General features: G+C 44.1%; 1 protein-coding gene across 1 annotated transcript in view; it reads right to left on the bottom strand.

Moving 5' to 3' along the window:
* Window positions 1-20,183, bottom strand: part of ptpn20 (protein tyrosine phosphatase non-receptor type 20) — a 45,058-nt gene extending 24,875 nt beyond the window's left edge. Inside the window, exons 1-26 of the mRNA XM_061227604.1 lie at window positions 20,060-20,183; window positions 19,659-19,822; window positions 19,195-19,260; window positions 18,899-19,084; window positions 18,230-18,296; window positions 17,220-17,306; window positions 16,786-16,861; window positions 15,826-15,973; window positions 15,267-15,338; window positions 14,974-15,148; window positions 14,653-14,788; window positions 14,097-14,235; window positions 12,905-13,057; window positions 12,060-12,245; window positions 11,514-11,673; window positions 10,836-11,052; window positions 8,416-8,507; window positions 7,424-7,501; window positions 7,063-7,170; window positions 6,650-6,766; window positions 5,710-5,909; window positions 5,494-5,595; window positions 5,001-5,094; window positions 4,720-4,805; window positions 2,792-2,975; window positions 623-846 (exon numbers count right to left, since the gene is read on the bottom strand). Of these exons, the coding sequence (XP_061083588.1) occupies window positions 623-846; window positions 2,792-2,975; window positions 4,720-4,805; window positions 5,001-5,094; window positions 5,494-5,595; window positions 5,710-5,909; window positions 6,650-6,766; window positions 7,063-7,170; window positions 7,424-7,501; window positions 8,416-8,507; window positions 10,836-11,052; window positions 11,514-11,673; window positions 12,060-12,245; window positions 12,905-13,057; window positions 14,097-14,235; window positions 14,653-14,788; window positions 14,974-15,148; window positions 15,267-15,338; window positions 15,826-15,973; window positions 16,786-16,861; window positions 17,220-17,306; window positions 18,230-18,296; window positions 18,899-19,084; window positions 19,195-19,260; window positions 19,659-19,822; window positions 20,060-20,183 (3,441 nt within the window). The remainder of the gene's footprint in view (window positions 1-622; window positions 847-2,791; window positions 2,976-4,719; window positions 4,806-5,000; window positions 5,095-5,493; window positions 5,596-5,709; window positions 5,910-6,649; window positions 6,767-7,062; window positions 7,171-7,423; window positions 7,502-8,415; window positions 8,508-10,835; window positions 11,053-11,513; window positions 11,674-12,059; window positions 12,246-12,904; window positions 13,058-14,096; window positions 14,236-14,652; window positions 14,789-14,973; window positions 15,149-15,266; window positions 15,339-15,825; window positions 15,974-16,785; window positions 16,862-17,219; window positions 17,307-18,229; window positions 18,297-18,898; window positions 19,085-19,194; window positions 19,261-19,658; window positions 19,823-20,059) is intronic.
* Window positions 20,184-26,007: the final 5,824 nt, after the last annotated feature.

Consider the following 26,007-nt stretch of genomic DNA (forward strand, 5'->3'; position numbering starts at 1 on the left):
CAGAGAGACTTTTTTTGTTTTTTGGTAGTTTTCAGATTGAAATAATGACTGAAATGACTGTAGGTTTTGAAACAGCTGGTAGCCGGCTGACCAGTTCAGACCAGCTCCCTGCTCGACATGGTTTAGCTGGCTGACCGGTTCAGACCAACTCCCTGCTCGACATGGTTTAGCTGGCTGACCAGTTCAGACCAACTCCCTGCTCAACATGGTTTAGCTGGCTGACCAGTTCAGACCAGCTCCCTGCTCGACATGGTTTAGCTGGCTGACCGGTTCAGACCAACTCCCTGCTCGACATGGTTTAGCTGGCTGACCAGTTCAGACCAACTCCCTGCTCAACATGGTTTAGCTGGCTGACCGGTTCAGACCAACTCCCTGCTCGACATGGTTTAGCTGGCTGACCAGTTCAGACCAGCTCCCTGCTCAACATGGTTTAGCACTAGCAGTTGACCAGCTCACACGCAGCTAATTTCCAAGCTTGCATCGTTGGATTTTATAGCAGGGTTTCTTATTCATAGTGCAGTTGTTTTTCCTGAAAATGTCCCCCATTCCATTGATTACGATGACTCTGCCTCATCACACTGAAAGAATAGCCCAAATAATAATGCAGCCCCCCTGTGTTTACCTGATAGGACAGCCCCTTCAGCGGAACGCCGTTGACGGCCAGGATGACGTCACCCTGCTGGATGAGTCCGCTCTCTTTGGCCGGCTGTCCCGGGAATAGCTTCTTTATCCGGACAACATTCCCGTTCCCGTTCCCAGCCTCCTCCGGGGAATCCAGCTCCGAGATCAGGAAGCTGAATCCCAGGCCACTCAGGTTCTTTTTCAAAGTCACTTCCTGTGTGTTGTCTGCGCAGACACGGGGGTCAAAGGTCATCTGTGCTGCTCACCTACCTACTTCCTGACTTCACGGTGTCCTGAGGGAAACGCTGTTGTCAAAATCTAGTCAAAGGGGAATGTCCATTCCAGTTGGTAAATGTTAAATATGACCATATGGTAGAAAGACACCAATAACAAGACCCCAGTGTTCTATAGATCTGTCTCTCATTCCAGAAAGATCTGCACACCACTAGTACTACAATTTTATGTCACCATGGGAAGCCACACCAACTTTCCAGAAATAGTGATGTATAGATGAGTCATGGAGGGCAGTTTCAAAAGCAGAGCAAGTAAAATATTTAGATAACCACAACTTAAATAATTGTGTTTAACTTTCCAACAGGGAGGTTAATAAAAATACAAAAATATTCCCTTTCAATATACGGTTAAGGCATAACAAGTAATATAAATATAACAGATCCAATACAACTACGTAAAGGATTGTACCAACAATCTAAAATACAACAAGACAACAGACACTGTTCAGACAAAGGCAAGCCTTATGATTACGATAACGGTAAGGTTACAGTGCGATTAACATGGTAGAGGTATGACACAAAAAACAGTGGAAATGTGCTAAAAATATATTACTTCATCATTTGTGTTGTTCTTTGGCATGATCTGATCTCCTCAGTCGACACTACAGCAGAAACTGCTGCTATAGGATTAAGTTATATAGCATGGAATTATGAACCATCATTTCTACTATTGTTGGCAACATAACTGGATTGCACTTTTTGCAGTTATCAGTGAGGTGTTACGCAGTGTTAGTTCAGTGTATGTGGCAGTGGTGTGTGAGACTTTGTCATGGTGTGTGTGTAACAGTGTATGAGGAGTGTAACGGTGTGTGTGTGTGTGTGTGTGTGTGTAATGGTGTATGAGGTGTGTAACAGTGTATGTGTGAGTGTGTAATGGTATATGAGGTGTGTAACGGTGTATGTGTTTGTAATGGTGTAAGTGTAACGGTGTGTGTGTGTGTAATGGTGTATGAGGTGTGTAATGGTGTGTGTGTGTGTGTGTGTAATGGTGTATGAGGTGTGTAATGGTGTGTGTGTCTGTGTAATGGTGTGTGTGTGTAACGGTGTGTGTGTGTGAGGTGTGTGTGTGTGTGTAATGGTGCAAGTGTAATGGTGTGTGAGGTGTGTGTGTGTGTGTGTGTGTGTGTAATGGTGTATGAAGTGTGTAACGGTGTGTGTGTGTGTGTGTAATGGTGTAAGTGTAACGGTGTGTGTGTGTGTAATGGTGTAAGTGTAACGGTGTGTGAGGTGTGTGTGTGTGTGTAATGGTGTAAGTGTAACGGTGTGTGAGGTGTGTGTGTGTGTAATGGTGTAAGTGTAACGGTGTGTGTGTGTAATGGTGTAAGTGTAACGGTGTGTGAGGTGTGTGTGTGTGTGTGTGTAATGGTGTAAGTGTAACGGTGTGTGTGTGTGTAATGGTGTCAGTGTAACGGTGTGTGAGGTGTGTGTGTGTGTGTGTAATGGTGTAAGTGTAACGGTGTGTGAGGTGTGTGTGTGTGTGTGTGTGTGTGTGTAATGGTGTAAGTGTAACGGTGTGTGAGGTGTGTGTGTGTGTGTGTAATGGTGTAAGTGTAACGGTGTGTGAGGTGTGTGTGTGTGTGTGTAATGGTGTAAGTGTAACGGTGTGTGAGGTGTGTGTGTGTGTGTGTAATGGTGTAAGTGTAACGGTGTGTGAGGTGTGTGTGTGTGTAATGGTGTAAGTGTAATGGTGTGTGAGGTGTGTGTGTGTGTGTAATGGTGTATGAGGTGTGTAACGGTGTATGTGTGTGTGTAACGGTGTGTGAGGTGTGTGTGTGTGTGTGTGTAATGGTGTAAGTGTAACGGTGTGCACGGTGTTCCCGCGACATGGCGGTGACAATACCGCTGTCACTCTGCAGACGTGTTTCTCCTCTTCTTACCGTCCGACACAAAGCTGTAGTCCGCGGTCTTGGCGACGGACAGGGGCGTTTCCACGGGAACGGCGGTGAGCTGGCGGCGTGTCCTGATGGGGGAGGGGCTCTGGCTGGGGGGGGTGATGGGGCTTCCGATGCTGACGGAGTCGGGCACTGAGACGGTCTCCCGCTCCAGGACCAGGTTCACCACCTGGGACAGACACAGTGATGGTCAGCCTCATTACATTACGTTATTGGCATTTGGCAGACGCTCTTATCCAGAGCGATGTACAGTTGATTAGACTAAGCAGGAGACAATCCTCCCCTGGAGCAATGCAGGGTCAAGGGCCCAACAGCTGTGCCGACCTTATTGTGGCTACACCGGGGATCGAACCACCGACCTTGTGGGTCTCAGTCACGTACCTTAAGCACTACGCTACAGGCCGCCCTTCTCACTGTGCAGATACAGCCGTGGCCCGTGTGAACGGGAGTCTGAGGGAGCGCTCCTCACCTTGTCACGAGTGAGATATCAGGCTCTAAGGCTGACCAAACAAGAGACTGGCGAAACCGTGCGGACTAAATGAATCAATATGCCGAAGCAGTCAGGGCGAAATTCTAACGTATGTTAATGTGACAATAAGTTGATTTTGTGAAAAATCATTTAATGACACTTTGGCCATTCTTTGGTTTGCCAAATTGAATAATGAATTTGCTCTTGCTGTCATTTCCTTACATAACCAAGAAATATCTACCATGGCTCTGCCTTTCCTTTCTGAACATAGGGTCTTTAGCTTATTTCTACAAGAAAAACGAATCTAATCTTATCTAATATCTACATAGCTTAAAGAAATATAAACAGGAAAATCTTTTGGCTTGGTTTCATGGTTAAAAAATGAATCCATGACATTATAATGGTTGGCATAATTAGACCTACATTTAGGTACACAATGAAAATAAGGGTAGAAACTTTCTAAGACAATTTTCCCAAAATATCCTTTAATTGAACTCATGTTGAATTATGTAATTACATTGTAAACTCACAGTCTTCATTCCAATGTTACCCAATCAAAAACGGAAGCAGGCTCTGCTAAGCTCCGCCCCTTAGCCGGTCTGCCATGATGTCTCTCTCTCTCTCTCTCTCTCTCACACACACGCACATATATATACACACACACACACACACACACACACGCACACTCTCTCTCTCACACACACACACACACACACACACACACACACACACACACACACTCTCTCTCTCTCACACACACACACACACGAATGGCAGCTTGTCTTAGGACTGAAAATCCAATTAGGGGGCCGAGTAAAAATAACAGCAAAAGTAAACATATGTTTTTTCCGGCCGCACGTCAGTTTGGATTCCAGGAACACTGCGTCCTGCGCCAGCCATCGCCACCGGGAATGTCAGACCCCGTAAATGACACAATCCCGCTGACAGACTGGGGCGGGGGGGTCGGGGGGTCTGTCAGGATGGGGGGGGGGGGGGGGGGGGGGCAGTGACCCCCGGGCGTCGCCCCTCCTGCTGTAAGTTATTAACTACACAAGTGCCGGCCGGAGACGGCCGACGGATGGCATTAGAGGCCCGGCCCGTCAGTGACCGCTAACGAGACGGGAGTATGGACCCGCCGGGCTGCTCTCCACACACGCAGATCCACGGCCCACGCTCCCTCCCGCTGCGTGCCTGTTCCCCTTCCAGCTGAGAACTGATTTATTATCACTTCAGTGCTGAAATGGATTTGAGATTTCTTAAAATTGAGCTTGATTATACTTCTTGTATCTCATATGTTTTCCATCGAACACATAAAGCACATTTACTTTATTCCTTACTGGCACAACCGACATTATCTGTTGTAAAAATACTCCTAGCTTGTAGGAAAATGACAGAAGGAAACGTGTTGAAGTGCAGTGTGGGGGCGGAGGGGGTCATACAGTACCTCTCCTGTCTTCTTCAGGCACTCCACGGCCTGTTTGTGGGTCACGCCACGCAGGTTAGTCCCGTCTACCTCCAGCAGCCTGTCACCTGTACACGTACACAACACAGAGTCACCTGTACACATGTACACAACACAGAGTCACCTGTACAGAGCACAGAGACACCTGCACAGAACACAGAGTCACCTGCACAGAACACAGAGTCACCAGTGGCTAAAGAAAGTGGGGGGGTGTGTCTAGCAGACGGGGGCTCTACCCGGGGGGGGGGGGGGGGTGTCTGTACCTATCAGCACTCGGCCGTCCTGCTCTGCCGCTCCTCCTGGCACCAGGCTCTTGATGTAAATCCCACCGTACCGCACGCTGGTGTTGATGCCCCCCTGAGGACGAACATGGCCATTACAGGCAACGCACACATTTCAGTCTTACAGTGGTTTTAAAATTTACCATGTTAGTCCTCACCTTAAGAATCATTTATCCATCTAATTTCCAAAGTGAGCCAGTGGTCCTTTCTGTTGTGCTAACTGAGGCCCTCTAGAGCTGGAATTTGAGATCAATGCCCTAAATCATAACCTTCCTTCAACATGCACAATAACTGAAAGATTTACCAATGAAAGAAATATACTGAGAGGCCATTAGTTATGTCTCCCAGTAACATCTTAGCTCTCTTACAGTCACACTGATTCCCACAGTAACAGCAGTAGGGAGCAGGCTCTTACAGTCACACTGATTCCCACAGTAACAGCAGTGAGGAGCAGGATGATGCTTAGCTCTCTTACAGTCACACTGATTCCTAGGCTGCCATTCTCCTTCTTCAGCTGCACAAACAGCAGCTCTGCCGGCCTCAGGCTGGATATGGAGGAGGACCTGGAGCAGCCGTCCTGTGAACGAGAAGCATCAATTGTACAGCGCTTTGGATAAAGGCGCTATATAAATGCTTTTACCATTTACCGTTTTATGGAAATAAAATGCTGAGGAGAGGCGATATAGCCTACCTGCGCGTCCAGGATGCGCACCACCGGGATGTGGAGCCTCCGGAGGGACTTGGGGGTCATGATGCCCGACAGCACCTCCTCCAGCTCCTCCACGGCGGGCCGGTACTCCGCCGACAGGGTGGTCTGCGAGTCGAAGCTGTGCTCCATCATCAGCCCCACGCTGCTCTGCGTCAGAGAGCTCTTACTGTCCCGCAGCGTCGCTGTGCAACACCACAACACACACAGTGACGCGGAGACCACACCCGGGTCACATACACCAGATCTTATACATTTTAACTTAAGATGGCGGCGTCTGTAGTCAGATCCCTGAGAATTATCTGTAAAACATGTTTGCAAACCAAAAACTACAATCTTCTGAGAAATGAAATGTATTCTGCAATTGATTTTGATATTGTTACATAACCTTTCAGTACGTCTTCAGAGTTTCAGGTTTTTAATCTCGATGGAAGGAGATTCATGTACTGTATCACAGCTGTTGATTCTCATGGCTACCCTTTTCTAGTTGTGCTATGGAAACCAAGGCATGTGACATGGTCAGATCTGTTTCTTGTTTATGTGTTGATATGTCTTTTCCAGGCTTTGGTCTCAAAGAAAAGGCTAACATATATTTGGGTTGTGACACAATGGGCTTCACTTTGCTACCTTTGCTAACTGTGGTATGGACGCTAAGCTAAGGCTAACATACATAGCTATCTTTGCTAACTGTGGTATGGAAGCTACGCTAAGGCTAACATACATAGCTATCTTTGCTAACTGTAGTATGGAAGCTACGCTAAGGCTAACATACATAGCTATCTTTGCTAACTGTGGTATGGATGCTAAGCTAAGGCTAACATACATAGCTATCTTTGCTAACTGTGGTATGGACACTAAGCTAAGGCTAACATACATAGCTATCTTTGCTAACTGTGGTATGGAAGCTAAGCTAAGGCTAACGCACGTTTGGGCTGGGACACGATGAGCTCCACTTCGTTTGGGCAGCTCTGCAGGATGTTGGCGGCGGTGCTGAACGTCACCCCTTCCAGGCTGGTCTTGTTGAGGGAGATCAGCCGGCCACCTGAGACACATCCCACAAAACAGACCGTTTCCGTGTCGACGACACAAAGCTTCAAAATAAAGCAAACACTGCACAGAGATCTGTAATCCCTTTCCATATCCTCTTTTAGCTGCCGCCCTGAGAAAGGCACTTTTAAGGAAGGCAAGAGCCAAAGAAAAAAATCTAGTGGCAACTGCAAATGAGATTAAAAAGGACATGAAAACAAAATGCACGTAGGAATAAAGTATGGTAAAATGAGACTCAATACGAAATAACCCTATTTAAAAACGCACATTTGAGCGTATTTAAGACGTTACCTGGTCTGATACGCCCATCTTTATCGGCTGGCCCGTCCGGTATAATAGACGCAATAAAAATCCCCAGATCCAGCTTCCCTGTGTTGTCTTCTCCAACGATTATAAAGCCTGCGCCAGGAATTATAAACAAGACACACAGAGCAAGCAGGTCATGTGTGCTTCTTGTGATTTGTATACACCATTTGATTATTAAATTGTGACAATATTGTTTGAAGTTGTGTGATATCAGAATCATAATTTTAAGTGTTGCATAAATTACATATACCAGTACCGTATAGTGCACATGTATTCAAATAAGTTTCTATCCTGAAATGCAGGGAAAGAGACTCTTAAACTTGTCAGGAACAAGAACTCCACTCACCCAGGCCAAGTTTGGGGTCCTTCTTCAGGGATACACATATAATTTCTCTCTCTGGAGTCACTCTACTTGGGGTGTCCACTGCATGAGAAAAAAAAGCATGTCTGTTAACATGTCTCTGTTTCTCAACCAGTGTGCCTCTCATTTGAGTCCCACGCCCTAGTGATGAACCATTTCCTCAACTAAATCCTTAATGCCAATTATTCAAAGATTCAAAGTTTCATCAGTGAGGGTGTACAGTATTTGGACTGCTGACCACAGTTAGCTTTGGAATCACTTCAGTAACCAGACATGGGCAAGTCACTACACTCTCAGAAAAAGGGTTATTTTGCTTGTCTCCATAGAGGAACCTTTTTTTTAGCTCTTTATAGAACCCTCTCTGGGAGGTGTAAAAAGAGAAGAACCCTTGGACTTTGGGTTCCTCCATTGGAGACACAGAAGAGCATTTTGGAACCCAGAGAGTGTACACTGAAAAGCTTTAGCAAGATGAGTTTATCGATGGATGAATTATCACACAAAGCATTCTCAGTCTCAGTCAAAACACATTTTTTGTAACTAGCCAAGCAGGCAAGCAATTCAGCTTGTACGCCATGCTCATGGACACAGGAGGACTTCTGTACCTAATACCTGAATCTCTCAAGCCCTGTTTCTTTAGCCAGTATACGACACTTCCAAAACATAAGAGGTGATCTGGAGGAGCTCTGTCTCCCGCGACCTGAGGGATCGGCAGGAGGACTTAATGCCACTGCCATTAAGCTGGCCTCTTTCCAAGAGCACTGCTGATCCGAGTCCAGAATAAACAGCACTGAGAACTCATCCGGTTATGCAACCTCAGTCTCTCGATTATATATATATACCCCAGCTCGTATGGAGGAGGAGGTGGTGGAGTGTGCCTAAATACCCTACCTCCTATGGAGGAGAAGGTGTAACTTCAGTTTCTCCATACTGTACCTCGTATGGTAGAGAAGGTATAATTCAGCCTTTCCATACTCTACCTCTGATGGTGGACGAGGTGATGGAGTGTGCTTCTGAGTCATTTTTCTGCAGGGAGCAGTTGGACAGGGCACGAGGAATAGGATCTGGAGAACTGGGGGGGGGGGGGGGGGTGTGTGCGGGGAAACAGACACAAGTCATAAGGACAATCCTTTTTAAAATGGCTGCCCATTACACACGTCCACGTCCATAAATCGCAGTTACATTTCAGCATGGAGGAGGTTTACCTCCATTCACCAGCAAATCTAGTCAAGTCATACATTACATTACATTACATTATTGGCATTTGGCAGATGCTCTTATCCAGAGCGACGTACAACAAAGTGCATACCCATAACCACGGATAAGTGTGCTGAAAGACCCTAGAGGGAAGTACAATTTCAATTGCTACCTGTACAACAAAGATAAGGGCCAGGGCCTATCTTTTTTTTTATATTTATTTATTTTTTTAACAAACAAATAAACAAACAAACAACAAAGTAAAAGTGACCAAACTTAATTATCCAAATACTGCTTACCTAGCCAACTAAAAATACCGAAACACAAAGTAAATCACAAAGACAACAATTAAGGTTCACAGGGAGGTAGGGAGGGATGGGGAGAGGTGCTGCTTGAAGAGGTGTGTCTTCAGCTTGCGCTTGAAGGTGGGGAGAGATTCTACAGTTCTGACCTCAACGGGGAGTTCGTTCCACCACCGTGGAGCCAGAACAGACAGTAGTCGTGAGCGTGAGGTGGAGGTTCGGAGAGGGGCCTCCACCTCATAGATGGACCTTTATTCCTTATGCCTTAAAACTAAAATATGAATATGCATAAATATGAATAAAATACAATACATAGTAACCTACTGTACATAGGAAAACATAATTTAAATAATAATAATAATAATAATAATACATAGTATTAGTATTATTGTATTGTAAATAAAGGAATCACAATAAGAACTGCCATAATATAATTTATACAATTTATTTTGCCTGACAAAAATAGAAATTGACCAGACATCACCCAATGCCTGTCTGAGCTACTTGCCTTCTTAGTAGGGCTAAGCCACTTAAAATTAAAATTAATCCTTTGCTGATGTAAGCATACAAACACTAGATATTGACTGGTGATACATACATTTAGCGAGCACATTGCATATGTATTTACGCTGTTATTAAATGAACGCCTACAATGAAATATAAACAGCTAGTGCAGTTAACTAATCTGAGATTACGTAAAGTGTTGGGTTCTGGGTAGTGTAGTTCAAAGTACAGGAACGGGGCTCACTGTTGGAATTAGACCTAACCTGACGGTCAGGGTTAAATCCTGGGGGTTGAGCTTTGTTTATTAAGATAATCTGGATTTACATAAACTACAAACATGCGTTACTCATTCTTTACACGTGGGCAGTATGCTTCAGACACTTGTATTTGCAGCTGTAATGAAAAAATTAGTTGTCTTATTAAGTATAGAATAATTAATTGAATTCAATGTAATGTCATTGAAGCACCATGACTGCGATAATCTTCAACCTACTACAGGTGAGAGAGTGAGTGAGTGAGTGAGTGAGTGAGTGAGTGAGTGAGTGAGTGAGTGAGTCAGTCAGTCAGTCAGTCAGTCGGGTTAGTCCATTAGGTGCTTCACATCTAAAAAGGCCTGATTCAGGGCAGTACACACATACACTCACTGAGGCAGACCTGTACACCAGCTTGGCAGAGAGTGGTGCGAAAAACAAAAAACATCCAATGAGCAGCAGCAGGTCTGTGGCCAAAAACACCTTGTTAATGAGAGAGGTCAGTGGAGAAGGGCCAGCCTGGTCCAAGTTGACAGGGAGGTGACAGTAACGCAAATAACCAGACATTACAACAGTGGTATGCAGAAGAGCATCTCTGAACACACAATCCCCTAAGTAGATACAGCAGCAGAAGCAATAAGTCAAATGAATACTGAATATTTATTGGGGTGGCCTGTAGCGTAGTGGTTAAGGTGCATGACTCGGACCTGCAAGGTCGGTGGTTCGATCCACCTTCATTGGATACTGGCCGCCTTCATCCTACACAATGTTTGCACTGTGTGTTTTGCAGCTTCTCTTTATATACAGTACTGTGCAAAAGTCTTAGGCGCCTGTATGATCCGCACAGCCGTTGGGCCCTTGAGCAAGGCCCTTATCCCTGCATTGCTCCAGGGGAGGATTGTCTCCTGCTTAGTCTAATCAACTTTACGTCGCTCTGGATAAGAGCGTCTGCCAAATGCCAGTAATGTAATGTAATGTAATGTAATGAATAAAGTGCTCAGTGAGTGTACACAGTAGCTGTAACTGACGGGGGTCGTCACGGAGATGGCGGGGACGGGGGTCGTCACGGAGATGGCGGTGACGGGGGTCGTCACGGAGATGGCGGTGACGGGGGTCGTCACGGAGATGGCGGTGACGGGGGTGTACCTGCAGTCGCGCCGCTGCTCCCCGGCGTCGTGGAGAAGGCGCTGCTCTCTGATCCGCTGCTCCAGCTTGGCGGGCAGGTCCTCGCAGGACTTACTGAGGCCGTCGCAGGGCAGGAGGCTCAGCCCCGCCCGCGGGAGCACCGTCTCCGAGCAGGACAGCCGCTTCATGCGCTCCTGCTGCGACCGGCACGCGTCCGCGTACCGCCAGATGTTCTCGTCTGCGACGGAGAGGGGAGACGTGAGGAGCACAAAGGCCGAGAGGCAGAGAGGTGCGGTGAAAAACGGCCGACGTTTCCACCGTCCTGACGGAAGGCTTGCTTTGCTACTGGGAGGTCAGTAAAGAGGGGAGTCAATCACCCGGTGCCCTGTTTCATGAAGCAGAATTACTGAGTTAGCTGAGTGACTGCATCGAGTAAAACCTGGAACGCTCCCAAATATGGAACATGGACTGAAGTAAAAAGATCTGTTCCTGCCACCTAGTTATCCTGTGAGCCCAGTAATCCTGCTTTGTGAAATACCCCCATGATCCCCACAAACATAATAAATACACAGACCCATAAATGCTGACAATACCCACAACCTTTGATAGCCATTGTAGAGCAGGCAGCTGGACCAGCAGCAGCAGTATTAGCGCAGCGTAAGACTAAAGATAAAACGTCATGTGAGAAGTAAGCGCTACCTGAGGCCAGACTCTGGCTCATCTTCCGGGAGTTCATCTCGTTGTGAAACTTGTGCTGGGAGGAGCAGAGGTTGAGCAGGTACTGGGAGATTTTTGAGCTCTCGGTGACGAAGGTGTGCTTTTTCCCATTGCAGCTACTTTCGACGGTGAACTTCCGGCGCTGAGAAAAACGGTGCAGACATCGAGAAATTTTTGGTGTACTTACTGTATGTACAATGGAAGCTACATCTTGTGAGTTGTTGCATTTCACTATTAGAAGATGCATTATTTTTCAAAACACAGCTTTTGAGTATGAGGGGTAGTTAGTTTGCATGTCATTGGTTCTGCATTTAAAAACATTCTGCAGACTAACAGCCATTGACTGAAATTATTTATGTTTACTGTGTCTTGTTCAAAAGACTAATACAATAACTAAAGCTTTTAGAAAAAGCTGTTTGGAGCAGAAATATTTGTTTGAGCAGTCACGTATATCACATCACATCATATAGAAGTTAAATTATTATTGGTGAAACATGGCAACAACACATTTTGGCCGTGTGAACTCACGGTTGCGGAAATGCTGTCCGTTTCTTTCCACTGGAATCTGAGGCTCGCAATCCGGGAATTATTTTTGACTTCGTAGACTATGAGTCCTTTGGCACATATTCCCAGAGCCAGTTCTCCAATGACAGGCTTCTTCTCCCGAGCCACACGGTAGAACAGCACTCCGTACTCTGGGAGCTGTTGGGCAACCTAGGGAGGAATCGTCAGCATACAGTATGCTCAAATTAGGTAAGTACCCCAGGGTGGATGTTTGGTTCATCTTGGTATTGGCAGGATTTGGGGCTTCATGAACCCCAATAAGGTAAAGCTTCCACATATTGTCCAATCAGGGATTAGAGTCACTCATGAGACTATGGGGCTCATTCCAATCACTTCTTTTTCTCATCTTTTCTTTTTCTTGCAATTTTTTCCACTCCTACCTCCACCCATCAGGAGAGGTTAGGAAAAGCGGCAAGAAAAAGAAATTAAAACAGCGAAACCGAGAAAACGTGAATTTGGCAAATGGAATATCCTTGCGTCTTCAAAAGTCAGTCTGAAGCCATGTCAGTTAGAGACGTGGCAGGTGGGGAGAGGTGGATCCACAGGTCGATAATTTCTACATCAAGCTTTCCCAAAAAACACTTCCACAAAGAAGTGTTCTTGCTCAGAGGAAAGATTGGGAGTTCCTAACTTCTACTTCTCGCTCCTAGAAGGAATATTTAATGGGTTGGAATGTCCTAAAAAGATGACGGACCTTGATCAATTTCTGGGACAGGAGCAAAGAAAGTAAAAAAGAGGAGAAAAATAAGTGATTGGAATGAGCCCCTGCTCTCGGCCTCCTGGGGACCTTCCCTTTAAGTCGTCCTCACCTTTAAAAACTCCAGCTCAGCTTCTTCCGGAAGCATTTGGGCATTATTGGCGTGTTGTCTTGGCAACTCTTCCTTCAGACAGTGCAGGGCCATCTTCCCCAGCACAGCCTTGGAGACGTACTGCTCCGGCTGGAAGTAGTTCTTCCCATAAACCTTCACAGAACGTTACACAGTGAACTTTGGGCAAACCTCCAAATGCTAAGAATGCTAATAAACTGGCCAACACAGCCAAAACATGAAATATGATTAATAATCATTAATGACTAATGCCTACTGACACTGGAATGTTGGGCCAAATAACATTTATTCCATTTACATTTTGGCATTTAGCAGACCCTTGTATTCAGGGGCACTTAAGCAGATTATATTTTACAATGTAATGAAACACTGCAGCGTAAAAGCATACTATGTTCAGCGTGTTCTTTTTGAAGAAGTGAAACATCAGCCAAATCTCTTTGCCAATCCTAGTCAAATGTGCCTGGCACCCCAAAGGGGAATTTGAGATATCCATGCCAGAGTGAAACCATGGCATCAGGACCACACCAGTCAGAGGAGGAAGAACTGAGGCAGTTGATGTCAATTCCTCAAATAAACCACAAGCAGGCAACCCAGCCCGGGCAGCCTCTATACCCTTTGCTTTAATCGGGTGTGCAATAAGTAGACTTCAGTAATGTCAGCTATTTTGATAACAGCAAGTAGAAAATGAGAGAAGTGAGAGATAACCATCAGGCCTGTTTCCATTGAGTGAGTCTTCTTCCCTATAGTGCCTTGTGACCCCAACAACACAAGGGCTCTATGATGCCATCGAAACCTTTACGAGCCAATGAAACCCACTGTTTCCCTGTGTGATCAGCAAATGACAACACCCTCCTCAAGGACAAAAAACTAACAGCCCCCCCAACCCCCTAACCCTCAACACACCACTCCAGTTTGTAAAGGTCCTCCAAGCTGTCAAAGGACTAAAAATGAAAAAAGACCCCTTGCCACTTGATGAAAGGGTTAAAAAAGACCCCTCTATGTCTCCATAGAGGAATCCTATTTGGTGCAAGGGCTCTTTGTCTGCCAAATTAATAAATCTGGTAGCCTTCACAGTTTTAACACCACTTTAGAGGGTTCAGCACAGAACTAAAAAGGGGTTTTCCTACAATCCACCCCACACGTCACAGCAGTAACGTAGCCAGCACATCCTGACCTCAGGCATGTAGTCCCCATACTCGGCTTGTAACGCCAGCGCTCCGAGCAGCAGTCCCGTCTCTTCGTTGCAGTGCAGCCGATCCTCCAGGATATCCTTCCGCAGCTGCAAGTAGTACTGGTGCCGTGTCAGTTTGTGCCTTCAAGAAGGAACAGAAACGCTTTCGAGCCCATCACGACAAAAATACACAGCAGTATGTCATAACCTAAGGCTGTCCAATCCTGTTCCTGGAGGTCTAACATCCTGTAGGTTTTCACTCCAACCTAACAAAGCACACCTCATTCAACAGCTAGAGCAGGGCTGTCCATCCATGTTCCTGGAGATCTACCATCCTGCAAGTTTTCACTCCAACTCTAACAAGGTTGAGCTGCTAATTCGTAGAATCAGGTATGCCAAATTAAGGTTGAAAAAAAACTAAAAACCTACTGGATACTAGATCTCGAGGTTCGGCAGCCCTGCTTTAACCCCTTTTCTCCCCATTACTTAATACTCATGCAACACTCAGCGAAGGAGAACACAAGACGGGACCTGTGTGATGGGGCAGTTGTACACTTACAGAGTGAACCCAATGTCGTCAACGAAAAACTTGACTCGAAGAAAGAGAACAAAACTAGCAGCAGCAAATTTCTTCCAACAGTCAGGCGCAACTTTGGAGATTTTAGTTTCGTGTTCCAAGAAGAAAAACTCATTATCTAGAAAAAAAAAAAAAGGCATCACAGGAATCAAACTCAGTGACACGTAAGGAAGGAAGACTCAAAACCCTACCACAAAAATGTGCTGTTACTGTAAATAATTAGCAAAACAAGTTATGAATGCTTTACTTAATGTAGGTAACAACAGATTAGGAGTGGGACTCTTAACACCAGTTATCGCCTACCATCGAGGAAAGCAAGGCCAAAGTAGAAGTGCTCCACCAAGTTGGCGTGGGCCACCACCATGTCGAACACGTCCCTCCCCCTGGACTTGATGTCACACTTGACCACGATCCCCTGGCCGTTCGGCATGATGACGCTCAGGGTCCGCTGGGACGAGCAGGACTTCCCTTTCTTTGACTTCACCGTGACAGGGGAGGCAAAAAGGGCAGGTCACGTTATCTGTGAGAAATTCATTTTGTGGCCTCCATTTTGTTGTTTTTTTAGACCAGTCTCGTAGGGAGGGGATCGTATGTACCACAATGGATCCAGGAAGCTCCAAGACCGTATGGGGCTCCTCCATCACCTTGGTGAACTCCGGTCCCAGACTCTGTGGAGCCAAACAGGTCAAAATTACACCACAATACATGACACTTATAGTGGTCATTTTTCATTATATATTTTTTTTTTTTTTTTTTGCTATTCTTCAATTAAAAAATTGACAGAGCAGCCAAAATTGACACAGGAAACACACAGCCAGGAACAGTCTATAACTGTTAAAAATTCCAAGAAACTTTAACCTCAAAATGATGCAAGTTTACAACGAAGCATTCACCAATATGCTTCACAGAAGCTAAACCCCATCCCAAAGCAACGCTGTCCACAGTTTCCGACTGTCATTCAGTAAAACTGCTGCTATATGTATGTGAATATGGTTCCTCTGTTGAAAGACCACACCATGGAGAGGCATTGGCTGTTGAAGGAGTGTTTAGCAGAAGACTGTACCAAGGCCTTTCCTGGGTAACACCAGGGTGTGACCGCATTTTATCTTTTTGTAAACCTTTCGTGATTGTAAACCCAGAGAAGAGCAGACCTACCATGGTCCTCCTTTGGGTGAGGCTGATCAAGGAGTCGCTCATGGTGGAGGACGGGGGTCTGGGCTCCGCCGGTCGCGGGACGTCCAGGCGGGGGCTCCGCGAGATCCAGCTGCTGTCACTCCCTCTGTGGTGAAGCCTCCGGGGAATTCTGGGATGGATATGGAAAATCACCGGAGGACTACATTTGACAGTGACAGTACTGTGTGTTATCACTGGAGGACTACATTTGGCTGTAGTAGTACTGTTACATTAATGGCATTTGGCAGACGCTCTTATCCAGAGCGATGTACAACAAAGTGCATACCCATAACCAGGGATAAGTGCGCTGAAAGACCCTAGAGGGAAGTACAATTTCAACTGCTACCTGTACAACAAAGATAAGGACCAGGGCCTACTGTGTATTATCTACATTTGGCAGTGGCAGTACTGTGTGTTATCACTGGAGGACTACATTTGGCAGTTGCAGTACTGTGTGTTATCACTGGAGGACTACATTTGGCAGTGGCAGTACTGTGTGTTATCATTGGTTGACTCATTTTGGTGGTGCTATGGGTTCACTGGATTTTGTTTGGTGATGATAGACAGGGAATACACAAAATATATCTTATTACAAATAACAAAATCTTTTCCAAAAAATGTATCTAGTATCTAAAAATGTATAAACTGCAGTCAAAATGGTGGAGGTGTACTGTAAGTTGCTTTACTGAGAAACCATATTTACTGTATATGAAATGCGTGTATTGGATGTACTGTCCATCCCTGGCGACTTGACTGATGATTTGAGATGATGTATGAGGTGGCTGCACTATGTTTGATGGTGATAGCACCGTACGGATTTGATACCAGTGACACCAGACACCTCAGATAACAGTCACAGTTTGGGCAGAAGACCAGGCAAACAGAAGGACAAATGTGGCTCAATCCCACCGCTAGCGGGAATGGCGGTAGGGGTCTGCTCACCGCTCAGGGTTGGTCTGGTACGAGTGAAACACAGAGCTGCTGTTCTTCTGGGCCCAAGCTGCCTGCTGGTGTAGGCCTGAAACACACACCAAATACAAGAGTGACTGCACTAAAGGAGAAGGCAAAATGGCCACACATATCCTCCACCAAGACCAAAATGTGAGAAAACGGTTGGATTAAATATTACAGTAAATATTCATTCAACAACAAAAAACCAATTTAAAATCTCATCTGAAGTACTTTCAAAAGAGTTCCTTTCATATACTCCTTATTCGCTTATACTCCACTATGTTATAGCAGAATTCATGTTAAACACAGTCAAAAAACTGATAATAAGTGTATTATGTCTTGTACTGAACATCCAATAAGAATCTGCGTCTAATACAGGGCAAATACAATTCCTTAGCACAAAAAGGCACAAAAGGTCTGCTGACCTGGCTTGCTCTCTGAATCCGATGGCAATCTGGAACCTTCTCCCGGAATGTTAGTGTTGCTAAAAACAGAGTATGGTCCCCGTTTACCTGGGTAACAGGGATATTATAATCAAATTAATGTTGACATTTAGAGCAATGATAAACACAATCAAAGAGATGTTTGGACAGTGTACAACAAGTGAAGTGCTTGTGACCCTTGCCTTATTCCTGACGGCCCGTTATCAGTGGGACTTAACTTGCGCTCAGTTTAGGCTAAATCCATAATCCAATTGCTGCCATTGTATCATACCATTGACAACACGTCGCCCCAAACTAAAATGGCTGAACATGTTCCAGGATGTGACTGTACTGTACATCACAAAGAAGACAGTTCCTATGAAGGAGGGAATTTAATTTACCATTTAATGTATAACGGCAGCCATTACTGTCCTCACTGAAGTGGGCGGGGTGTCGCTGTAGGGGGTGGGGCTTGGTCGGTGATGCCGAAGGCTTTAGGTATGTAGGCTAAATGATAGTGCAGTCTTTGAGTCAGATTAAGGTCAAGACCTTTTTTTTCCCCCACCATTCGTTTGAAACGTTCAGCCTTTCTGGCGGAGACTCAACCGAGAGAGGGAGACAAACAGGCCAGTCTACTCCTAGAGCCACACAACCTGTGTGTGTGTTGATAACAGAGGTGCATAGATCAGAGATCAGAGGTGCTGTAAACCTGTGATGATGTATTGCAGTTAGAACTGGATATTTTTCACATTTTAAAAGGAAACGATTACGTAGCGATTATAGAGTTAAAAGGTCACTAATCCACGGACTTAGTGAAATGTGAACTGATGAACATGGCACGTTTTGTGTTATGATTGAAGTTGTTGTGTGATTAGATGCGTGAAGCCCTCGCTTAAATCTAACTTATATCAGTTGTTGAGTTATTATAAATAAGCATGGTGTTATATTTCCCTGCTGGTATACAGAACGGATGTTTGTGTGAATGTACAATCGTTAGACGGGAAGATCCTTACCGTGCAGCCTCTCTCTGATCATGTCACTCCTGTCACTCAGTGGAACTGCATCAGACAAGGAATCCACCTGCAAACATCCAAAAACACACAGCATACACTGTATACCTGTACACGTGTAACACTCGTGATGACACTTTTCATGAGATACCTCAATATGTCAGGGTCTATAGCGAACATTATTATCAAATAACTAAGTAGGGCCTCCCTTGCCCCTGGTGTAAAATCCGGCTGTGACCATCTTGAAATTACCAGCTACCGGCTGTTTAAAAACACTGCTTGAAATGGTCGAACCATGTTGAGCGCAGAGCTGGTCAACCAGCTACCAGCTTGTAGCATTGCGGCCAGAAGGCTTATTGACGTTGAGTCATGACGCGACCACTTTTCTACCTACATATAATAGATCACAGTTTTGTACTTAACATTAAAAAAATGTCAATTTACGCCCCACTAATCAACATAATATTGTCCTCCGTGAACGACGTTCATTAGATGTTTGGTGAACCGATGTCAAAATGTTTGGGCGGGATGTACCTTGGACCAATTATACCATGTCTGCCACAAATACTATCCATTTCATCACCTCTCTCTGAATGTGAAATATCTCATGTCAACTTGTTGTGAGTAATCCACACAGTACGGCCGAAATATCGTGGGACCCGACGTAAAGACACTCACAGAGTCGCGGAAGACGTCCTCCACCAGGCGCTGGATGACTTTACTGGGAGGGGGCAGGAGGGCTCTCTTGTGGTGCATCTCGCACACTTCCAAAATGCTGTTGAGGTTGACCCTCTTGAAGGCCATTTCTTCGCACATGCTCAGTAGAAGGCAGTTCAAGGTGTCACTCAGCTGGATCGGCTGTAGGAGGGGAAAAAAGGCGGGAAAATCACATTTTAAGGGTTTTTTTGTACACTATCGTGTTGGGCTATGTTCTTTCTTTCTGAACGTCCGTGCCAGCGGGAATGTACCTGATTCTGAGGAAGGTGAAAGTCAGCCGACCAGTACAGACTCATTCCCAGGGAGTAAATGATCATCTGAATGAGAAATTATGGAAATACAAAATTAAATGCCTGCATTCACAAGACATTTGTCCTCAACATAAATTTAGAAATACTTATAAATCTTGACTTATATGTGATTTACACAAGATTTTCACATGATGTACAAATGTTACAGTTAACACCCTACATAACTCATACTGACACGAAGGAACTGGGCAAAGACCTGTGGTAATTTGAAACATTTCATCCAACATATTGCTTGTGATTGGTCTATATGAACTATAAGACATGTGCTGGTGGCTGAAACCCCTACACTGGATCCAATCACACTGGTGCAAGTCAGCAACGTCTCTCAACAAGGACCAGAAAATAAGCCTCGGAAACGGAGAATCCCGGTTTTGGCCGCTTGTGCCCAGTCCGGCACGGCTGACCTTCTCTGTGGCCAGTTTGCTGTTGCCGTGGCGACCCTGGAGCGTCTCCGGGGCGATGAAGGTGCCGACGGCGTCGGACGGAGTGCAGTTCTTAAACGCCAGGCTGCCGCTCCCCGACAGCAGGAAGGACCCGGGGCTGATGATACTGCACATGCTGCTACCGCCTGGAGAACAGGGCAAGCGCATGGTTCACATGCTCCAGAAATATGTTTTACAATGATTTTAAGAAAAATATTCTCCCAATACAGTACAGTAGCAATGATATATCACTTATAGCTAAAAACAAAAAACAGTTTGCAGTTCCCAGTGCGACAGGTGCTACGTGACAGCAGCTTAGCGTTTAACCCCGTTCAATCTGTGAGATCGCCTGTCAGGTTACCTGTGCAGAGATGACGCGTTACCTGTGTAGGAGATTTCCAGCAAGGACTCTGCTGTCGCTAGGAGCAGCGCCCACACCTCGTCCTCCTCCAGAGGACCCCCCCTGGCCTCCAGCACCTCCGCCAGGGTCACGAAAGTGCTGCTCATCCTGCAAGGGCGAAATTTAACACATTTCAAACGGTGGGGGGGGGGGGTCTGCTCTCAATAACAGAGTGTATTTGCCCGCAGAACTCCTGCTCACTGGATGTTTTTTTGTTTTTCCCCACCATTCTCTGCTCTAGAGACTGTTGTGCATGAAAATCGCAGGAGATCAGCAGTCCTGTCGAGATACGTAGACCACCCTGTCTTGCTCCAACAATCATGCCACGGTCAACGTCACTTAGATCACATTTCTTCCCCGTTCTAACGTTTGGTCTGAACAACAGCTGAACCTCTTGAGCTCATCTGCATGCTTTTAAGCATTTAGTTGCTGTCACATGATTGGCTTGTTAAATATTTTCATTAACAAGTTGGTGGACAGGTCTACTTAATAAATTGCTCACTGAGTGCATATGTTTTCATTGCTCTGACATAAAATCTTGGCGGCCTTGTTAGGCAACTGACCAAGCATTTTTCATTGGTTCTGCTGAAACACGCAATTACCCTGTGCTTTCTTGATTGTGCAGAGACACAATCCGCACGAGAGATATTTAGGGTCTGAACATCAGGGTTTCCTGAAAAGTCTGGAGAAACACATCTTTGTGGCTGAACCTAAATTCAACACTGCAAAAAAGTTTGTCTCAATAAGTGTTTTAAGTGTCTTGTAATGAGATTTTTTTTTTTTTCATCTGAACAAGTACCATATTTGAGACATATTCCCACTAGCTTTCCTCTAGCAATGACAACTGAGACAATTTGCATTGTCTAATTTAATTTCTATATATTAAGAAATATCTGTAAATGTAAAGTTTGTGTCAGGCACACCACTCCCACCCTGTATGTAACACAGAAGCCTATTTTTAATAGAAAGTGTTGTTTTCATGTTCAGCTTTACTTCTGTAAAGTGAACGACTAGCTCAGGAGGTTAGAACGGTCATCTGGCAGTCGGGAGGGTTTGACTCGATGAGCGTCACCACATCGAGACACTTCAAAGACACAAGACACCTCATCACCAATCGCCCCTGAAGCTAATCGGTACCTTAGATGGCAGCTTATCGCCGTTGGTTGGTGAATGAGAGGCGTCAATTTCCGTTATAAATGCAGTCCGTTGGCCATTTAGGTTCGAGGCTGAAGAGCGTTTGAGCTGCAGCGCTGGAATTAGCCGCGCGTTATTACATCTGTCTCGTGCCTTAATCCAGGTCATGTGCTGCCTTTAAAACATACAGTCACGAAGTCAACAGTACACGGCAGGCAACGGCCCATAGAGGAAGGCCTCAGCAGACCTTATTTACTTTGATTACCTTTTGGTCTTCTGGGGGAAAACCATGCCATATGTCACTTTCTTCTACCAGACCATTAATTAATTAAAATCTGTGTCCTGGATTCAACAGATATTAATTTTAAAAAAAAGGAAAACCCTGCTGAAAAAACAGCTCAGGCTAGGTTTCGAAACAGCTAGAAGCTGGAATTTCAAGCTGGTCATAGCTAGGTTTTACACCTGGGCTAAGTGACTTCCAGTAAGAAATCTTGCCCCTCCCTACCTCCCTATGAACCTTAACTGTTGTCTGTACTTGTCTTATTTTCTTGTGTCATTAGGATGATACCTTTGCTTTGTTTGGCTAGGTAAGCCGTTTACTCGTATATTTGCGTGGCGCGGTATTATTTAAAAAAACTTATCATGAGAATTAGACTAATCATTCTGATGATCAAATAGGCCCTAGTCCTTATCTTTATTGTACTGGTAGCAGTTGAAATTGTACTTCCCACAAGGGTCTTTCAGCGCACTTATCCCAGGTTATTGGTGTGCACTTTGCACTTTGTTGTACGTCGCTCTGGATAAGAGCATCGGCCAAATGCCATTAATGTAATGTAAAATCTAGCTCAATTTATCCACGCCGCAGAATAGTTCCACCATCACAGAAGACGCTCAGAATAGGCAGACAGGGCTGTGCCTCAACTGTCTGAACTTCTGTTTCGATGTTTGTGCTGTCAATGATTGGACAACGCAGCACTACGTTTCAGACTCACTGCCACCGCCTTGTTAGCAGGCCGCTAACAACCAGAAAAATGGAGAAACAATCATTCCGATTTGCTCTTGCCTGGTAGCTTGGTTAAAAGTCCATTTTGCAATTAATTAGGCATGACGCTACAATGAAAGAAAAATGGAGCAATGTTACCAGGAATACAGTCACCTGCTACGAAAGGTAAACGCGTCTTCTTCTGGGAAAAATTCTTGGCCCCGGAGGCCTTCAGGTTGTTACTGGAAAGAGTGCCGGCTGACCAGTAAGGGGCGCTATTCTACTCTGATCAAGGCGCAACCGTGAGTTGGTTCAGTGTCTTCTTCAAGATGAGGGGTTCTGGTCCTATCTCACTCACTGCCTAACCATAGAGTCTGCCTTAAGGATCCCACTCTACCACCCAGTAAACCCGAATGAACTCTCTCCACATCAAAGTAAGGTGCTCTGAGGTTTACAAAATGGCTGCCGTATTATGACATGAGAGTCCAAATCAGAATTTCCACTCTCTGATCAAAATAGAATAAAATAAAGTACATTACATACAAAAGCTGAATATATTATTTTAAAATGCAGGATGATAAAAGTAGACCTCAATAGCATGCAATGCATCAACCAGTTAATATGTATTGATTCTGTGTATTAACTGGCAGCATATACCTGCATTATTCAATTCGTTGCATAGGGCTTTTAAGCCCACAAGTTAAGACTCATCTGAAATGAATATTAAAGGTTTATATCAATACTGTATTGATTCTACTTTATTGTTCTTATGACTTTTATTGTTTTTTTTGTATTGATTGATCGTTTTCATTGATCGTTTATTATTTTATTGTTTGACTGTTTTTATTGTTTACAAAATGACGAGCCACGTTTTCTTACGTTCTTAGAAACTCCTGCCCTCTTCGGTGACATCTCAAAATATCACAGCTGTAGTGCAGTTATGGCTCTATGCTTATCTCAAAAGACGAAGATTTGCATAAAACAGCACAGCGAACTGGTATTTCCATTTTGGCACTGGAGCAATGAACACCGCATATCAATAGCGCTCAATTTTATCAGTATTTGAATTATTTATATTACATATATTTGCTTTGCCAATCATGTCCGACATGTGCTTCCGAAACAATAATGTAAGCTTATATCCAATTTCAAATGTGAGCAACTTGATATTTGTGTTTCTATGATACAGCAATGCTATTAGAGAGAGCCTTATCTATACAAGCTGTAACAAACGAGCCTGTCTCTACGTCAGGTGCCACAGTCGGTGCTTCAGAGCAGGTTAGCCCTCATATGCCAGTTTGTGAATCATAATCTCTTTCATTAAAAAATGTTCTCGTGAAAGTTTTCCCACAATACCTGGTTTATCTGTGAGAGAATGTACACTCAAGACTCGCAAAATTAAGTGGAAATTAAATTACTAAAACGCATTCCAAGGTTAAAACAATGCTGCTTTTGATTCACGTCTGTCTTTTTTTTAGCACAACCAAAAACGTGTTTTGGTAACCTGGCGATACAGTGGACGAATATTTGTAAAAGTAACATTTTATACAATTTGTATATCACCCATAATCATTATTGTCCTCTTCTCATTTAAAACATGAATATGTCTTGATATCTGATGTCAAGGAGCCTACAAAAATATGTCCAATCGTTATTCTGAGTGACATAGCTATCATACACATGCAATAGCAGCTATAATTGAATGACGAAACACAAAAATACATTCTGAATACAATATTAAATGTAAACAAAATTTTAGTTCAATAATTTCACTTTACCCATGATTGATAATGGGGGCAGAGTCGAAAAGAAGACAATTACCTTGTTACATTCGCTGTCACGAAGATTTCTTTCCTCCGGTATTTTCTTCGCAATCTCTAAAGCTCAGAAGTAATCCTTAATCATTGCGTGCTGCTTCGTTTACTTTCTGTAACTAAGCACTACTGTACTACAGCTACTCTATCAGGTGACTTTTCACTGGCATGTTTACCATATTTAACTGCTTCCATACTCATTTTCTCCATATCCTTATTATGTCTGCTCGGAGCGTTTCGAACTTTTTCTAAAATTGGCACTATTCTTAGATCCTCGCAGTAAGAACTCAATTGGATTATAATGGGCGGTTTGACAAGCCACAGGTCATAGGAGCGACCCACCAATAGGCGTGTAGAAAATTCCGGATCACGGCGACTAATTTACTTAATCCGTCTAAGGTTCTGAACTAGCACACTATTTAAATCCAGCGTTGAGAAACGTCAAAGTGTGGCTCACTGCGAGACAAAGTGTGATTTTTGTAAACATTTACTTGTAATTATATAATATGCTTGGATTCTAATTTTAATTCTACATTTACCTTTTAGAATTTGTATCCAGATTTCCCTATCTGACTGGCATTTTTTATTGATTCAAATCAGAAAAAACAAATGAAAAAATATTCCATAAGTGCAGTATTATTTTTTATAAATATGATTGATTGAGGTGATGATTGTGCCTTATTTATTTCATTGTACATACATACAAACATACATACATACATACGTATTATTATTATTATTAGTATTAATATGAGTATTGATTGGTGGCTTGTCCAGAGTGTGTTCCGATGCATGTTGGGCTAGCTACGAGTACCCCCCACGACCCTGACCAGGAATAAATTCGATAATGGATGGATTATTATTGTAGTCAATGTCACTGTTTTTCTTGTTGTAGTTACTTAATAATAATTATGTATATATTTTTGTCTTTTTTACATTTTGCAAGTGCATTCATAATTTTTAAAAATAGAAGCAAACCTTTAAAAGCTTTGGATCAGAAGGTAGATTAAACTTAACCACATTTCATGATATTGTAATCATTGTGAATAATTGTTTTAGAGCACAAATTTCGAGTTTGCACTCTAATAATGTTAATCAGTGCATGAGCAGAACCCTGAACTTGGCCCAATCAGCTGTGAGCTGACCAGGCAGTGGGTGTGTCTCAGATCACAGACTCGAGCAGGCTGGAGCAGAACGCATTATGGGTCACCGTTATATCGAAAGCATGTGACCCACAGGGCTTGACAATCTACATTTATAGCCTTGTGGGGTACCAATAGGCAGTGGATTATCAGTCACCTGACTGATCATACAGTTAGTGGTTAATTGTGACCCTCATGAGACCAATCATGTTTTCCTCATCCAAGGAGAGGAAAGGCAATAAACAGATGGAACTTCAAACAAGCATCCATCTGGTACTCATCATACTCATCAATTACAAACTATTTGCACAAGTAAACAGCAATGAACAATTGCCTTTGGGGAGAATCAGATCTGGGACAAAGGTGAAAATCAGTGCAAATATTGCACAGAAGCAATTGTTAATTGTTGTTTTTTTGTTAGCCTACCCCCTTTGCAAACATTTAATTATTAGGAATACCCTTCTATTTATTATTTCTTTTGTACACATGATATAACTGGATGTAGGCTAGAGAATAAAACTTATACTGTAGCAAAACACCATAAAAAGATGCTGCTACCACATATTTGTGGTTCTAATAACCACACTGATGTGTGGAAAATTGCTGTTTATCAAATCCAGACTGGTCGATAGTCCTGGGGGCATCTTACACGTCTCATTAACTTTTTTTTAGATTTAACATAAGCTTTCAACCAAAAGAAAGTCCGAATGCGCAGGACAAGACGGGGTGAATTCGGGTAGTTTGGGACGCTGTTCCCAAATTACCTCAGCTCACCGTACAGGGGGAGGTCCTCATATCGCATGATGTTTTGGTTGCTGGAACTCTTACGTCACCGAAACGCAGATGTCCAGTGACGTAC

This window comes from Conger conger, chromosome 18 (assembly GCF_963514075.1).
Source record: "Conger conger chromosome 18, fConCon1.1, whole genome shotgun sequence".
NCBI classification, from domain to species: Eukaryota; Metazoa; Chordata; class Actinopteri; order Anguilliformes; family Congridae; genus Conger; species Conger conger.